At 46.8% G+C, this 18,384-nt stretch overlaps 1 protein-coding gene across 1 annotated transcript; it reads left to right on the top strand.

The window, feature by feature from the left end:
- The first annotated feature begins 659 nt into the window (after positions 1–659).
- On the top strand, positions 660–16,568 carry LOC311145469 (tumor necrosis factor alpha-induced protein 2-like). The gene is made up of 12 exons (XM_084181713.1): positions 660–864; positions 11,330–11,536; positions 11,798–12,452; positions 12,551–12,662; positions 13,563–13,685; positions 13,817–13,911; positions 14,039–14,134; positions 14,234–14,360; positions 14,664–14,789; positions 14,919–15,074; positions 15,264–15,385; positions 15,628–16,568. Exons 1-12 carry the CDS (start codon positions 831–833, stop codon positions 15,773–15,775), a joined length of 2,001 nt encoding a protein of 666 aa, XP_084037839.1. The 5' UTR covers positions 660–830; the 3' UTR covers positions 15,776–16,568.
- The last annotated feature ends 1,816 nt before the right edge of the window (positions 16,569–18,384 follow it).

Genomic DNA, 18,384 nt, shown 5'->3' with positions numbered 1-18,384 from the left:
AATTTCAGAATGTGGGGTATCCCCCCCATCCCCAGTGAAAGTTGCACCCCTGATGTTCAGTGTTGAACAAACTTAACCATTGAGGAAAGTGAAAGTACAACTATTTCCGGGCTACTTAGATGCATTTCGTTGCAGGTATTAGCCTACTTTAAAAAAAAAAAAAAAAATTTACCCCACAGTCCACAGTTCTGTTTTTGTGAGGTTAAGAGCGAGGATTTGAAATATAACATTTGAGAATTAAACCACAAAACAAATGCAGTCTTCTCCATTTGTTAGTTAAGTGAAAGCTTTAGTTTCCTTCCTTTGTATTCGTGTCTTGTATGACTATAGATTTCAAGTCCATCCCAAATAAATCCATCCAACATCTACTGTATACTGTTCTCATAGTTCACTGATCATTTGTGTCAGCTCATTAATTATATTGTAAATATAATGATAAGCAAATGTATCATAAAAGTAATCATTATCTTGTACATAAAGTTTTAGTTGAAGTCAATACACATTTGCCTGTTTATCATGTGAGATGCATGCAGGCCAACCCAGCACATGATAGGATTGGGAAAATATGTTGAGACTGTTGTGACATGCTTTATGAAAATAAACTCCAAAGTGTCAGATAACAGAAGCAAAGCTACACCAACATGAAAACCCATAACGTCATATGAGGAAGGAAGCAATGTTGCTAAAGAGCAGCTCAACCGTCTTATAAAAGGACTGCCCGGTATCCTCCTGAGGTGTCTATTGCTAAGCAACATTCAGTTCATCTTGACCACATGCAGGGGAGGTAGAACACTTGACCCATCATTTATAGCAGCGCGAACTGTGGAAGAATGGAGTTATTTAGAGGGTTGAGGGATGAAGCAGGTAAGGCATGATCATTTCTTACGTTTTTCAAGTCTAGAACTCAATGACATTACATAACGGAAAATAAATCAGACTATTGCTTAGCTATGTCAATATTAACTATCTGTTTAAAACAGGTGATAAATTCCATAGCCTCAAATTTCTTTAGGGCTGATTCAATCAGATCCGCTTTAGCCAACATCTGCATAGCTGATGTTTTTACGGTGCTGGAGTTGAAACATTAGAGCAGTTACACCTGGCTATCAGCGGAGCCTTGTCTGGCAGCAAAACAGTTCATTCAGCCTCATTTATTGCTTGTTAAAAAAACATAGCTGATATGGCTGACTTGCTTAAACAAACGTGGTTTCCACTGACAATTGAGATGTATAAACTGTGGCATAAGGGAATGATGAGCAGATAAGAGGCAATCTGTAATTTCGATTAAGACATTAATGAGCGAGCTAGGACGGACGTTGTCAATATAACTGTTTGTTCAGCACTTTTGAAATGTACAGCGACAGAATTCAGAACATGGGCCGTTCTTACAGTTTTCTCCCTGTACACCAAGTCAGAACTGTAGGATAAATAAAGGGAGCATATAAGCAGACAATGAAAGCTCTTACAATATTCGATGATGACATTTCTCTAAAACAGGCCATAGGCTACATGTGCACCACCAAGTCAGAACAGTAGGCTAAATTATTAGGGTGAGGTACATGGGCTACTAACAACTTACTACACAACATACACTTAGTATTACTTTCTTAGCTACAGTATACATATCTCCCAGGCATATTACATCATTTATGCAGCAGCATACAGGACATTTTTGGACTCACCTTGTTGTACTGTGCTCACGTGAACAGGAAGGTGGCGCGGTGGTCCTTCACGGGCAAATGTTGTCATCAAACTTTGTCATCAAAGTCTGGCATTCTCTGGATTTATCGTGCTTTCAAGACAACTGGGAACTCAGAGAAAAACAAGGTTGAATCATGATGATGTCAGTGATCTTCAGGTAGGAGCTCTAGAAAGAGGCCAGAGTTCCCGACTTAGAATTCCGAGTTGGATGACTGTTCAAAACGTATTTTCCCAGTCGGAGCTAATTTCATTCAGAGTTCCCAGTTGTCTTGAACTGGGAACTCTGAGATTTCCCAGTTCCGAGTTTCCAGTTGTTTTGAAAATGCCAGAAGTCTTGCTGGATTGACAGCATGGCCAATGTTTAATGTTTATCCCTTTAAGCTTGGAAAAGAGACCTTTAAACCCAGACTTGGACCACACATCCACTCCACTGAATAGCAGGCTAGTGATTGCTTTGCAATGCTTGCAGTTAGCCACTGATTCCTACCAAACCACTCATTGTTGAATTTGCGATTTCCAACTTGTTGTGTAATGTTTATGTCCAATGGCAGATGAGCACCGATACGTTTTATCTATAATTTCTCTTCATAATTTCTCTTCATATGACAAGGATTGAAAAGGATTTGCCAGTAGATTGTCGACTTGATTCATGATGATGACTGCTAGCTTGCTAGCTAAGATTTTGAAAGTATGATGTTGACATGATCCGTTCAATCAAAGCTACTGTAGATATAACATGATTTGATGTCATTCTATCTGTGGCCAATGACCTTGAGCCTTCTTGGATGGGCACTTCTAATGTAAGTCTATGGCAGCACCCAAGGGGGTGACATAGTCCCCTGTAGCTCATTTGGTAGAGCATGGCGCTTGCAACGCCAGGGTTGTGGGTTCGTTTCCCACGGAGGGCCAATATGAAAATGTATGCACTCACTAACTCTGGATAAGAGCATCTACTAAAATGTAAATGTTTGAATTTTCGAGCTCTCCCTGTAGATTTTGCAGTGACATAGTGTCCCAATGAGTGACAGAACACTGAGCCAATCACGAGAGAACATTACCATCCCCAAGGCACCGTATTTGCCAAGAGTGTGCAAAGCTGTCATCAAGGCAAAGGGTGGCTATTTGAAGAATCTCAAATATAAAATATAATTTAATTTGTTTAACACTTTTATGGTTACTACATGATTCCATATGTGTTATTTCATCGTTTTGATGTCTTCACTGTTATTCTACAATGTAGAAAATAGTAAAAATAAAGAAAAACCCTTTAATGAGTAGGTGTTCTAAAACTTTTGACCTGTAGTGTATTTTAAACCAAATACTTTTAGACTTTTACTCAAGTAATATTTTACTGGGTGACTTTCACTTTTACTTGAGTCATTTTCTATTAAGGTATCTAAACTTTTACTCAAGTGTGACAATTGGGTGCGGCTTTATTAACTCAATTATTTATTTATTTTTTACATTGTTTGCAAACTGATATGTGACACATATTAATTACAAAATAACATGCAAAACAGGTGGGACTCTGCCCCACCTGCCCTGAATGACGGGTCGCCACTGCGTCTTTTTACAGATTTATAAACTCAGCAGAGAACGTTCTCTCTCTCTCAATTCAGCGCCACTCTAATGTTGAGGGGCGTTTCTTTAAAACATGCATCCAATCCCCTTGATCCCTTACATAATTAGACCAATCATATACTTCAATGTGCCGTGGTTCACAGTGCTGTGACAGGACAGGACCATTACATTTACATTTACATTTACGTAATTTAGCAGACGCTCTTATCCAGAGCGACTTACAAATTGGTGCATTCACCTTATAGCCAGTGGGATAACCACTTTTCAAAATTTTTGGGGTGGGGTAAGGGGGGGGGGTAGAAGGATTACTTTATCCTAACCCAGGTATTCCTTAAAGAGGTGGGGGTTTCAAGTGTCTCCGGAAGGCGGTGAGTGACTCCGCTGTCCTGGCGTCGTGAGGGAGCTTGTTCCACCATTGGGGTGCCAGAGCAGCGAACAGTTTTGACTGGGCTGAGCGGGAACTGTGCTTCCGCAGAGGTAGGGGGGCCAGCAGGCCAGAGGTGGATGAACGCAATGCCCTCGTTTGGGTGTAGGGACTGATCAGAGCCTGAAGGTACGGAGGTGCCGTTCCCCTCACAGCTCCGTAGGCAAGCACCATGGTCTTGTAGCAGATGCAAGCTTCAACTGGAAGCCAGTGGAGTGTGCGGAGGAGCAGGGTGACGTGAGAGAACTGGGGAAGGTTGAACACCAGACGGGCTGCGGCATTCTGGGTGAGTTGTAGGGGTTTAATGGCACAGGCAGGGAGCCCAGCCAACAGCGAGTTGCAGTAATCCAGACGGGAGATGACAAGTGCCTGAATTAGGACCTGTGCCGCTTCCTGTGTAAGGCAGGGTCGTATTCTCAGAATGTTGTAGAGCATGAACCTACAGGATCGGGTCACCGCCTTGATGTTAGCGGAGAACGACAGGGTGTTGTCCAGGGTCACGCCAAGGCTCTTCGCACTCTGGGAGGAGGACACAACTGAGTTGTCAACCGTAATGGCGAGATCATGGAACGGGCAGTCCTTCCCCGGGAGGAAGAGCAGCTCTGTCTTGCCGAGGTTCAGCTTGAGGTGGTGATCTGTCATCCACACTGATATGTCTGCCAGACATGCAGAGATGCGATTCGCCACCTGGTTATCAGAAGGGGGAAAGGAGAAGATGAGTTGTGTGTCGTTTGCGTAGCAATGATAGGAGAGGCCATGTGAGGATATGACAGAGCCAATTGACTTGGTGTATAGCGAATTTGGGGGTTACCCACAAGCAGGACTCGAACCCTGTTCAGCGACTGTCAAGCTAACACCTTAATCAAATCAAATCAAATTGTATTGTATTGGTCACATACATTTAAATACACTGCTCAAAAAAATAAAGGGAACACTAAAATAACACATCCTAGATCTAAATGAATGAAATAACCTTATTAAATACTTTTTTCTTTACATAGTTGAATGTGCTGACAACAAAATCACACAAAAATGATCAATGGAAATCAAATGTATCAACCCATGGAGGTCTGGATTTGGAGTCACCCTCAAAATTAAAGTGGAAAACCACACTACAGGCTGATCCAACTTTGATGTAATGTCCTTAAAACAAGTCAAAGTGAGGCTCAGTAGTGTGTGTGTGTCACGATCGTCTAAAACAGGAGACCAAGGCGCAGCGTTTTGAGTGAACATGATGACTTTAATTAGAAAAGCACGTCAATACAAAACAAAAGACGAAAGTGAAGTCCAACAGTGACAAAGACTGAACTTGGAACAAAAACCCACAATTCCCACAGGAAAACATTCAGATTAAATATGGCTCCCAATCAGAGATAACGAGCCGACAGCTGACACTCGTTACCTCCGATTGGGAGTCATAGACCAAACCTAGAAATGAACCAACAGAAAGGCAAACCTAGAAATACACCCAAACCCAACATAACAAAATACACCCTGGCTCAAATACAAAAGTCCCGGAGCCAGAGTGTCACAGTACCCCCCCCTAAAGGTGCGAACTCCGGGCGCACCAGCATACAGTCTAGGGGAGGGTCTGGGTGGGCGTCTGTCCACGGTGGCGGTTCTGGCCCTGGTCGTGGTCCCCACCCCACCTTAGTCACTATCTGCTTCCGTAGCCTCCTCCACCTGACCACCCCCCAACTAAACCCCACTGGATTAAGGGGCGGCACCGGACTAAAGGGCAGCACCGGACTAAGGGGCCGCACCGGACTAAGGGGCAGTACCGGACTAAGGGGCAGCACCAGGATAAGGGGCAGCACCGGGCTAAGGGACAGCACCGGACTCAATGGCGGATCCTGGCTGGCTGGCTCTGGCGGATCCTGGCTGGACGGCTCATGGCTGGCTGAAGGATCTGGCTGCTCATGGCTGGCTGACGGATCTGGCTGCTCATGGCTGGCTGACGGATCTGGCTGCTCATGGCTGGCCGACGGATCTGGCTGCTCATGGCTGGCCGACGGATCTGGCTGCTCATGGCTGGCTGACGGATCTGGCTGCTCATGGCTGGCTGACGGATCTGGCTGCTCATGGCTGGCTGACGGATCTGGCTGCTCATGGCTGGCCGACGGATCTGGCTGCTCATGGCTGGCCGACGGATCTGGCTGCTCATGGCTGGCTGACGGATCTGGCTGCTCATGGCTGGCGGAAGGCTCTGGCTGATCCTGTCTGGCGGAAGGCTCTGGCTGATCCGGTCTGGCGGAAGGCTCTGGCTGATCCTGTCTGGCAGAAGGCTCTAGCGGCTCCGGTCTGGCGGACGGCTCTGAAGGCTCATGGCAGACGGGCGGCTTAAGCGCCTTTGGGCAGACGGGCAGTTCAGGCCCCGTTGGGCAGACGGCAGACTCTGGCCGTCTGAGGCGCACCATAGGCCTGGTGCGTGGTGCCGGAACTGGAGGTACCGGGCTGAGGACACGCATCTCAGGGCTAGTGCGGGGAGAAGCAACAGGGCATGCTGGACCCTGGGGACGCACATAAGGCCTAGTGCGGAGAGCCGGAACAGGGCATGCTGGACCCTGGGGACGCACATAAGGCCTAGTGCGGAGAGCAGCAACAGGCCGGACCGGGCTGGCGACGCGCACCGTAGACTTGGTGCGGGTGGCAGGAACAGGTCGGGCAGGGCTGTCGACGCACACCGTAGACTTGGTGCGGGGAGCAGGACTGGGCCGGACAGGGCTGTCGACGCACACCGTAGACTTGGTGCGGGGAGCAGGACTGGGCCGGACAGGGCTGTCGACGCACACCGTAGACTTGGTGCGTAGAGCAGGAACAGGCCGGGCAGGGCTGTCGACGCACACCGTAGCCTTGGTGCGGGGAGCAGGAACAGGTCGGGCAGGGCTGTCGACGCACACCGTAGACTTGGTGCGGGTGGCAGGAACAGGCCGGACCGGGCTGTGGAGACGGATAGGAGGCCTGGAGTGAACAGCGGCCACCACCCGTCCTGGCTGAATGCCTACCCTCACACACTCTGTGTGAGGCATCCGCACAGGACGTACAGGGCGGTGTACCCCTGGCCTGGTGGCCTCCTGGATTCGCCCCATCTTTGCCTCCGTCGTCCATGCCGTGTGCTTGATGCGTGGAGTAGGAACAGGCCGGGCTGGACTGGCGACGCACACCGTGGGCTTGATGCGTGGAGTAGGAACAGGCCGGTCCGTACTGGGAACACACACCACTGGCCTTAACCGGGGATCAGGAACGGGCCGGTCCGGACTGGTAACACACCTCAGTCTCTCACGCCGTGCCTCAACTGCTTCCCTCCCTCTATTCGCCAATGGCTCCCGTAATCCGGTAGCCTTCTCTCAACATCTCCCTGTGGCAGCCTCCTGCTGCCCAGCCGCCCAAGCCATGTGCCCCCCCCCAAAAACTTTTTGGGGTTGCCTCACGTCCTTCCAACGATGACCCTGCTGACGCCGTTGCTCCTCTCTCGCCAGGGCCTTGATCTTCCCCCAAGGTCCCTTGCCCCCGAGCATGTCCTCCCAGGACCACGATTTGCCCACCTGGGCCATCGCCAGCCTCTCGATCTCCTTACCAGGCGCCTCCTCCCATGTCCAGTCTCTTTGCTCCCGGACACGCTGCTTGGTCCTTTGATGGTGGGTTTTTCTGTCACGATCGTCTAAAACAGGAGACCAAGGCGCAGCGTTTTGAGTGAACATGATGACTTTAATTAGAAAAGCACGTCAATACAAAACAAAAGACGAAAGTGAAGTCCAACAGTGACAAAGACTGAACTTGGAACAAAAACCCACAATTCCCACAGGAAAACATTCAGATTAAATATGGCTCCCAATCAGAGATAACGAGCCGACAGCTGACACTCGTTACCTCCGATTGGGAGTCATAGACCAAACCTAGAAATGAACCAACAGAAAGGCAAACCTAGAAATACACCCAAACCCAACATAACAAAATACACCCTGGCTCAAATACAAAAGTCCCGGAGCCAGAGTGTCACAGTGTGGCCTCCACGTGCCTGTATGACCTCCCTACAATGCCTGGGCATGCTCCTGATGAGGTGGCGGATGGTCTCCTGAGGGATCTCCTCCCAGACCTGGACTAAAGCATCCGCCAACTCCTGGACAGTCTGTGGTGCAACGTGGCGTTGGTGGATGGAGCGAGACATGATGTCCCATATGTGCTCAATTGGATTCAGGTCTGGGGAACGGGCGGGCCAGTCCATAGCATCAATGCCTTCCTCTTGCAGGAACTGCTGACACACCCCAGCCACATGAGGTCTAGCATTGTCTTGCATTAGGAGGAACCCAGGGCCAACCGCACCAGCATAAGGTCTCACAAGGGGTCTGAGGATCTCATCTCGGTACCTAATGGCAGTCAGGCTACCTCTGGCGAGCACATGGAGGGCTGTGCGGCCCCCCAAAGAAATGCCACCCCACACCATGACTGACCCACCGCCAAACCGGTCATGCTGGAGGATGTTGCAGGCAGCAGAACGTTATCCATGGCGTCTCCAGACTCTGTCACGTCTGTCACGTGCTCAGTGTGAACCTGCTTTCATCTGTGAAGAGCACAGGGCGCCAGTGGTGAATTTGCCAATCTTGGTGTTCTCTGGCAAATGCCAAACGTCCTGCACGGTGTTGGGCTGTAAGCACAACCCCCACCTGTGGACGTCGGGCCCTCATACCACCCTCATGGAGCCTGTTTCTGACCATTTGAGCAGACACATGCACATTTGTGGCCTGCTGGAGGTCATTTTGCAGGGCTCTGGCAGTGCTCCTCCTGCTCCTCCTTGCACAAAGGCGGAGGTAGCAGTCCTGCTGCTGGGTTGTTGCCCTCCTACGGCCTCCTCCACGTCTCCTGACATACTGGCCTGTCTCCTGGTAGCGCCTCCATGCTCTGGACACTACGCTGACAGACACAGCAAACCTTCTTGCCACAGCTCGCATTGATGTGCCATCCTGGATGAGCTGCACTACCTGAGCCACTTGTGTGGGTTGTTGACTCCGTCTCATGCTACCACTAGAGTGAAAGCACCGCCAGCATTCAAAAGTGACCAAAACATCAGCCAGGAAGCATAGGAACTGAGAAGTGGTCTGTGGTCACCACATGCAAAACCAGTCCTTTATTGGGGGTGTCTTGCTAATTGCCTATAATTTCTACCTGTTGTCTATTCCATTTGCACAACAGCATGTGAAATTTATTGTCAATCAGTGTTGCTTCCTAAGTGGACAGTTTGATTTCACAGAAGTGTGATTGACTTGGAGCTACATTGTGTTGTTTAAGTGTTCCCTTTATTTTTTTGAGCAGTGTACATACAGGGTGGAGAACAAGTATTTGATACACTGCCGATTTTGCAGGTTTTCCTACTTACAAAGCATGTAGAGGTCTGTAAATCCAGAAAATCACATTGTATGATTTTGAAGTAATTAATTTGCATTTTATTGCATGACATAAGTATTTGATACATCAGAAAAGCAGAACTTAATATTTGGTTCAGAAACCTTTGTTTGCAATTACAGAGATCATACGTTTCCTGTAGGTCTTGACCAGGTTTGCACACACTGCAGCAGGGATTTTGTCCCACTCCTCCATACAGACCTTCTCCAGATCCTTCAGGTTTTGGGGCTGTCGCTGGGCAATACGGACTTTCAGCTCCCTCCAAAGATTTTCTTTTGGGTTCAGGTCTGGAGATTGGCTAGGCCACTCCAGGACCTTGAGATGCTTCTTACGGAGCCACTCCTTAGTTGCCCTGGCTGTGTGTTTCGGGTCATTGTCATGCTGGAAGACCCAGCCACGACCCATCTTCAATGCTCTTACTGAGGGAAGGAGGTTGTTGGCCAAGATCTCGCGATACATGGCCCCATCCATCCTCCCCTCAATATGGTGCAGTCATCCTGTCCCCTTTGCAGAAAAGCATCCCCAAAGAATGATGTTTCCACCTCTATGCTTCACGGTTGGGATGGTGTTCTTGGGGTTGTACTCATCCTCCTTCTTCCTCCAAACACGGCGAGTGGAGTTTAGACCAAAAAGCTATATTTTTGTCTTATTAGACCACATGACCTTCTCCCATTCCTCCTCTGGATCATCCAGATGGTCATTGGCAAACTTCAGACGGGCCTGGACATGCGCTGGCTTGAGCAGGGGGACCTTGCGTGCGCTGCAGGATTTTAATCCATGACGGCGTAGTGTGTTACTAATGGTTTTCTTTGAGACTGTGGTCCCAGCTCTCTTCAGGTCATTGACCAGGTCCTGCCGTGTAGTTCTGGGCTGATCCCTCACCTTCCTCATGATCATTGATGCCCCATGAGGTGAGATCTTGCATGGAGCCCCAGACCGAGGGTGACTGACCGTCATCTTGAACTTCTTCCATTTTCTAATAATTGCGCCAACAGTTGTTGCCTTCTCACCAAGCTGCTTGCCTATTGTCCTGTAGCCCATCCCAGCCTTGTGCAGGTGTACAATTTTATCCCTGATGTCCTTTAACACAGCTCTCTGGTCTTGGCCATTGTGGAGAGGTTGGAGTCTGTTTGATTGAGTGTGTGGACAGGTGTCTTTTATACAGGTAACGAGTTCAAACAGGTGCAGTTAATAAAGGTAATGAGTGGAGAACAGGAGGGCTTCTTAAAGAAAAACTAACAGGTCTGTGAGAGACGGAATTCTTACTGGTTGGTAGGTGATCAAATACTTATGTCATGCAATAAAATGCAAATTAATTACTTAAAAATCATACAATGTGATTTTCTGGATTTTTGTTTTAGATTCCGTCTCTCACAGTTGAAGTGTACCTATGATAAAAATTACAGACCTCTACACGCTTTGTAAGTAGGAAAACCTGCAAAATCGGCAGTGTATCAAATACTTGTTCTCCCCACTGTATATATGCATATCCTTAAAAATATATATTTCCCTTTATTACTTTCCAAACCCACCACCCCTTCCCTAATTGGAGTAAACTAGTGAACAACAATGCTTAGGCCTCTTCTTCCAGCTTATACATACTATATACATTTTACGGACACAGTCAATTTTACAATAATTCTATTTTGTTTGTTTTTACTCCTGAACTTCCTCTACCCTCAATCTCTCCGATCGTTTTCATGATGTCCATCCGGTTTGCTTCTATATGCCATATCTTTCTAACTATGCTCTTTCACAAAAGCTCTCAACCTATAACCTATATACTTATTATGGACACAGTATGCTTTACATTAGTTATCTTGTTGTTATTAGTTATTGTTAGTTGTTATTAGTCCCATCCTTCAACTCCATTCAACACCACCCATCTATCTCTTAACGCCATCCATATTGGATTTCTATTTACCATATCTTTTTCAACTGTACTGTGATGTTTTACAAAAGTTCTGAACCCTTCTATTCTCATTGTTTCTATAGATTGTAAATTGAAAATAAACATTTTTGCTAAAAGTATTATTATATTATTGATCGATTGACTATGACTTTTCAGATCACCCGGTAGTGCTATCGCTACAATATTTAACAACGCAGCAGATTGAATACCATCAGTTTATAACACATTGTATCTGTAAACACCACCATTGGCATGCCACCTCTGATGCAAATGCAGTAAGTGTCCATCTGTCTCTGACTGTCTCTCTATAGTGATGTGGACCCTAGGGACTAGGAACCCAGTCTCAGGAACAGGATCCACTAAACCAGACTCTCCAGTGGAACACAGTGGAAAGACAACATCAGCTGGAAGAAAGTTTAAACCTTTAAAATTCCTAAGACGGAATTCCAAGAGTAACACCAACATCACTGCTCCAGATGTCCACAACACATCCAGCGTTATTACTGCCCCTCTCGAGGGTGCGTAAACACTGCAATGAGTTCTGCCCTTCTCTATCTCATTGCATTTCTTTTTCAAATGAGTCCTTTCTTGTCAAAGGTTATTACCAAAATCCCTGATATGGAATTTACATTTTCCTTATGACTGATTCATTTCTTTATATAACATCTGTAGATGGTTATTATAACAGATATCATACAGCACATTCATATGTACATGTTTTAGGGCAGATAGTTTAGACACTGTAAACACTACACTGTCTTTGTTGTCTTTCCCCTCAGAGGTGTTGACCTTTGAGCAGAACCTTGAGAGAAATCGCCTGTCTGCTGCTGGCCAACAGCTGATTGAGAGAGAGGAGCATCTATATGGACAGATCTCAGAAGAGGTGGTTCAGTCGACCACAGAGAGGGAGAAGGAGGAGAAAGAGCAGCTCACCAGAGATCACAAAGCCCTCCTCAGCCACATAGACCTGGCTGTAAAGAGTTCTCTCAGTCCGGATGAAGACAGTCTGGAGGCTCTGAAGTCTGCAGTGAAGGCTATCCTACAGGAGGAGGAGCAGGATAGGCGATGGCTGAATCAGGAGGGTAAACAGCCTGCCTGGAGGCCCAGTGAGTGTAGACGTCACCACAACACTGTCCTCCAGAGCCTGGTGGAGGAGCGTATGGAAAATGCCGAATTGCCCCCTGAAGAGAGCAACAAGCTACGCTCCTCCCTGCAGAGGGAGGTCTGTGGGAAGGGCAGACGCCTGCAGGAGGACCTGCTGAGGGTGGTGAAGGATGTGAAGGGCTGCTACCCAGAGGACATGGATATCTGCAACCTCTATGGAAAGATGTATCACCAAGCCTTCAGCGCAGGGATGAGGAAGATTGAAGAGTATGGGCTGGGCATGGAGGACTGCTCTTACCTCCTGCATTGGGTGAATGTTGCCTACCCAGAGTGAGTGATGTCTTGTTTGTGTTTGGTTATTAAAATACTATATAAGGAGGTTAGGAGATGTGATTGACTAACATAGTAACTCCTGGTTTTTGTTTTAGAATTCTACAAAATCCGGAACTGACCAAGGTGATTAACCCTGAAACGTTGGGAAAGCTGTTGACTGAGGAGTTGACAACACCACTGGAGAATCAATATCTTACTCACAAAGAGGTAAATATGATTTAAATTAAAATGTGTCCTGCAAACTGGACCACAGCTTTCTGACCCACTTGTTTATGTTTTTGTACAGAAAAAGATTAGGGGCTCTATTTAATCTGTATCGCTGAAGCATTACAGATTGCACGATAGAAATGTAAAGGTAATGTCAGATTGAGCCGACATATGCAGCATTTACCGTGAAAGCAGTCTCCGCTAACGCAGGAACGTTGCCTTTAAATTTAAATCTCGCTGCAACGCTGAACTTCCACAATACAGATTGAATAGAGCCCTAGATTTGCCCACCTACAGATGTAGGATCTTGCAACAACAAAAAAATGTTTTAAACAATTCAAGGTTTAAAAAGGCTTCTAATGTTTGTAATTTCCACATACAATTTTCAGACTTGATTTGCCCTTATTAAAAATGTACCAACCCCTACAAAAATGTCAATTTATAATCCACACAATAATTAACATTTCCTGTTGTTGCAGGATTATTTTCCTGCTGTGAGAAGCAGGGTCAAATTAAGATCCTACATCTGGAGATGTAAATGATTGCTTGTGGATCATTTAAAAAAGGTTTATGGTAATATGCCCACACTCTTGAAAAAAAGGGTTCCAAAAGTGTTCTTTGGCTGTTCCTATAGAATAACCGTTTTTGGTTCCAGGTAGAACCCTTTTTGGTTCCAGGTAGAACTCTTTTGGGTTCCAGGTAGAACTCTTTTGGGTTCCATGTAGAATCCTCTGGGAAAAGGGTTCTACATGGAACCCAATAGGGTTCTACCTGGAACCAAAAAGTGTTCTTCAAAGGGTTATCCTATGGGGGCAGCCAAAGAACCCTTTTAGGTTCTAGATAGCAGAAATAAATGTTTCCCTTGTTAGATGCATTGTTTTGTTCATGCCCTGTTTTCAGACAGAGGTTCAGATATTGATCAACAAAGTGCTGAAGGTGGAGGAGCAAGCCTGGATGGATGGGTCTGTGCCTGAGCTCAGAGACGACTGTTACTTTAGCCCCTTGGCCATCGACGTAATTCAGGTAGACATCATATAGGAAATATTTGGCATCCTCATGCCTTTATTGCTCTAACTATTCAGTTAGTCACAAATTAAGTTGTTTACTTTAACAGGGATTAATTTAATAAATGTTATATTTCTCTGTCCCTATAGTTTATTAATGCTGCAGTGAAATCAGTAGAGACAGTTTTGGGAGACACGTCCAAAGTCCAGATAATTGTGTGCCTGTTGAAGGACTTCTTGAATAGGTAATATAAACTTTTTTCAGGAAATAATTGCATGTCCTGAAGTTACAATGCATTGTATTGTATTCTACTCCATATACTATCAAATGATGATTATCTATTTCTAATATACCAAATTACACACTTGCAGCTACAAGAAATTCCAGGAGAAAGTTCTCAAGGGAAGCAACAACAGAAACAGCAGAACTGTGATAATGGCCAATCTTGCCTGTGTTGAACAATTTAGGTATGTTTTACTTTTTCTTTGTGTGATTTGATGTCCAAATTGATAGGACCACCATGACATAATCTAGTCATCTAATTTGATGTCTATGATTCCACACAGGGACTATATTGTGAACAAAGCAGACATCTTCCCAGTGGATGTAAAGGAATGCTGTCTGTCCATAGTAGCTGATATGAAAAACATTGGCTACACATCTTTAACAAGCCCTATACACAAGGATCTCAAGGTATTGCTGACTTACACAACTCATCTCTCTTTGATTTTAAGTCTGAGTAAAGTAATGTAAAGTGGAATGTACCTACTAGCCTGTCCTTGCTCTTCATACAGTACTGCTCTATTGTCTATCTGCCCTCTCCTCTCCACACACACACACACACACACACACACACACACACACACACACACACACACACACACACACACACACACACACACACACACACACACACACACACACACACACACACACACACACACACATACACACACATACACACACATACACACATACACACACACACACACACAGTCTCAGTACAGCTGTCTGGGGACACCCGTCTGGTTGGAGAAGAAGAAACAGGTGTTTGAGATGCTGTTTGAAGGAATTAACAAACACACCCAGGATCTTAAGGGCTTGACTGACTCCTGTCATCAGGTAAATTGATTAACAGATTGATTGAGAGATGGAATGGCTGATTTCCTGGTTGGTTGGTTGGTTAATTGATAGATTCAGAAGTTGATTGGTTGGTTGGTTGGTTGATTAATTGGTCAGATGGTTGTGCAGGAGCTGCTGAGCCAGCTGCACTTGGAGGTGACAGTGGAGTACGTGAGGAGGCTACTGAAGAGGAAGATCAAGTTGAGAGACAAAGAGATGCAGGAGCAGGCGGCCAGGTTGGTGTGTGAGGATGGCCAGAGACTACACAAACTGTTCACTGAAGCGGTGAGAATACACTCACTCACTCACACACTCACTCACTCACACACTCACTCATTCACTCACTCACTCACTCATTCACACACTCACTCACTCACTCACTCACTCACTCACTCACTCACTCACTCATTCACACACTCACTCACTCACTCACTCACTCACACACTGGAGATCATATTGTGTTTGTTGTCACAGGGTTCCAGGGAGGAGTGGCTGAGTGACATCCTGCCCAAGATTGCTGAAGTGCTGAAACTCCAAGACATTTCCTCCATACAGCTGGAGATAGTGACTCTGAGTCAAGCTTACCCTGATCTCAGGTTAAACTTTTATACTTCTTATTCACATAACTGTTGTTACTCAATACTGTAGCTATGTGATTTTGTATCTCCTTTGCATATTCTAATGCAGTGATTGCTTATATTGATACAGCTGAAACAGTTCATGTTATAATGCTAAATTCAGTTGAAGTGCCTTGCACAAGGCCAATAACACACTGCAGATGATGCTGTGTTTGCATTGAACACCCAGTGAGGTCAACCTTTTCACCTTTGACCCACAGTGAATTCCAGGTGTCCGCCCTGCTTAGCCTCAAATCCAACCTTTCTGCCTCTGCCGTGAAGAGGGTGAAGAAGACCCTCCTGGACAACCAGGACACCACCAGCTCCCTGGATGCCCCACCCTTTTTCTCCAAGTTACAGGTCAAATGAGTGTTAAGTCTGCAATGCTCTTGTAATTAAAGTACCCTAAAGAGGGGACTAGCATGGTTCTGGTACCGGTTGACCGAAATGGTTGCTTATAAATTGCTCTGTGGACACCATCGATTGAAATGCCGTGCGTTTAGCGATAACCCTAGATCTCACGGACTCGGGAGTACATCTCTTCCGCCTGTGCACCTCAGGCTGTGAAATCTGACACCACTTGAAGCTGGGATGTCCTGCCTACCATTTCATTCACTCTTCTGACTGCCCATTAACTCCTGGCTGAAAGCCACTGACAAAGCACATGCCTGCAATCCTTAGATCCTAGCACAGCAGGAGAGAATGGTTTCATCGCATCCAGAACTTTATCGAAGTCATCAAAAATAATTCATAGATTTTAAACACATATTTTTTATTCTGTTTGTCATAGACGGACAAGATTAATATGAGAAGGCAGGCCAGTTCATAATGAGTTCAGGAAGCCAAGCTATAGTCCTGTCCGATGTTCAGAAGGGTGGGGGCAGAAGTTTTGTTCAAGAGAAACCTTTAGACAATATGCACATTTTCTCTAACACGAAACATACAAATATGTATTTTACAGTTATAAGGAAGGTGACATTTTATAGTTAGTCATTTTAGAATTTTATTGTAATATATTTAAAAAGCATATACGTCATTTCAAGCCTTATTCATACAGTTTTGTTGAATAGGAAATACATCATAAAATATTTCATATGTGTATCATATTTGTACTGTGTACTTGAGCTTGTGTCCTCGAAAGTGACTACACCTCAGCAATTTCAAAAAAAATAAAAATAATATTTCTTGGAGTATGCAAGTTATTGTTTATGGCCATCTCATGATAAATAATTACTTTTGGGTTACATAGATTATATTTTAGATTACATTTTATATTTGACATCTAACAAATAACCATCCAGTGATACACCATTTTACTGTACTGTATTAGATTGGTGCAAAATAACCTTTTTATTTTGGGCATTCTTAAAGGGACCTATTAAACATTGTAATCCCCAAGATGATGTCACGCCCCGACTCAGGGGACTCTTATATGTTGAGTCAGGGTGTGTATATTCTATGTTGTGTATATTCTATGTGTGTTATCTAGTATGTGTTTATCTATGTTGGCCGGTGTGGTTCCCAATCAGAGGCAGCTGTCGCTCGTTGTCTCTGATTGGGGATCATACTTAGGCAGCCTATTGGCACTAGGTAGTTGTGGGATCTTGTTCCATGTTGGAGGCTTGTATTGTTTGTTAGCCTTAGGACTTCACGTTTCGTTTGTTTATTGTTTTGTTGTGTGTTTATCAGTTGAATAAACATGTACGCATATCACGCTGCGCCTTGGTCTGACCTGTCCTTGAACGACCGTGACAGAAGATCCCACCAAACACGGACCAAGCAGCGTGCCCAGGAGCAGACAGCCTGGACATGGGAGGAGATCCTGGACGGAAAGGGATCCTGGACATGGGAGGAGATTCAGGCTGGGATGGATCGCCGTACTTGGGAGGAGACAGTGGAGGCCCGGTATAGAGAGGAGCAACGGCAACGCAGAAGGCGCCGGCCGAGGAAGAAGAACGAGAGACAGCCCCAAGAAAATGTTTTGGGGGGGCTAAAATGGTGGTTGGCGGAGCCTAGTGTTAGAGCAGAGCCAACTCCCCGTACTCACGTGAGGAAGCGTGTGACTGGGCAGGCTCTGTGTTATGCGGAGCTACGTACTGTGTCGCCAGTGCGCCGGCACAGTCCTGTACGTCCTGTGCTAGCACCACGCACGTGCCGTGCGAAGATGGGCATCCAGCCAGGACGGGGTGTGCCGGCTCAACGCTCCTGGTCTCCAGTACGCCTCCTCGGTCCTGCATATCCTGTGCCGGTTCTACGGACTGTATCGCCAGTGCGCGTGCACAGCCCAGTGCGTCCTGTGATAATGCCTCACACATACTGTGCGGAAGTAGGCATCCAGCCAGGACGGGTTGTGCCAGCTCTCCGCTCCAGGCCAGTGGAGCGTGTTCCCAGTCCGGCACGGCCTGTTCCTGCCCCTCGCACCAAGCCAGTGGTGCGCGTCGCCAGTCCGGCCCGGCCTGTTCCTGCTCCTCGCACCAAGACAGTGGTGCGCGTCGTAGTCCGGCCCGGCCTGTTCCTGCTCCTCGCACCAAGCCAGTGGTGCGCGTGTCCAGTCCGGCATGGCCCGTGCCCTTTCCACCGGTGCCTGGTCTGGCACCGGTCAGCGGCTCCACTCCGGAGCCAGAGCAGTCCGCTCCACCGGGGTCCAGTCCAACTCCGGTCAGCGGCTCCACTCCGGAGCCAGAGCAGTCCGCTCCACCGGTGCAAAGTCCAGCTCCGGTCAGCGGCTCCACTCCGGAGCCAGAGCAGTTCGCTCCACCGGTGCCCAGTCCAGCTCCGGTCAGCGGCTCCAGTCCGGAGCCTGAGCAGCCTGCTCCACCGTCGTCTGGTCCAGCTCCGGTCAGCGGCTCCAGTCCGGACCCAGACGTCAGCCCCTCTCCAGGTTCGGGGTCTCCCACACCAGGGTCCAGACAGGGCCTGGAGTATCGTGGGAGGAAGGAGAGGGGAAGCAGCGCGCCGAGGTCCAGACCAGACCAGGG

This window comes from Coregonus lavaretus, assembly GCF_964263955.1.
Source record: "Coregonus lavaretus genome assembly, chromosome: 18".
NCBI classification, from domain to species: Eukaryota; Metazoa; Chordata; class Actinopteri; order Salmoniformes; family Salmonidae; genus Coregonus; species Coregonus lavaretus.
Note: the sequence above shows the minus strand (reverse complement) of the source record. Positions and strands in the feature narration are given on the sequence as shown.

Coding starts and splice junctions, on each gene's coding strand:
- LOC311145469 (XM_084181713.1), top strand. CDS start 831: ATGGAGTTATTTAGAGGGTTGAGGGATGAAGCAG. Junction 14,135..14,233: donor GCCTGTGTTGAACAATTTAG/GTATGTTTTACT, acceptor GATTCCACACAG/GGACTATATTGTGAACAAAG. Junction 14,790..14,918: donor TGACTGACTCCTGTCATCAG/GTAAATTGATTA, acceptor ATGGTTGTGCAG/GAGCTGCTGAGCCAGCTGCA.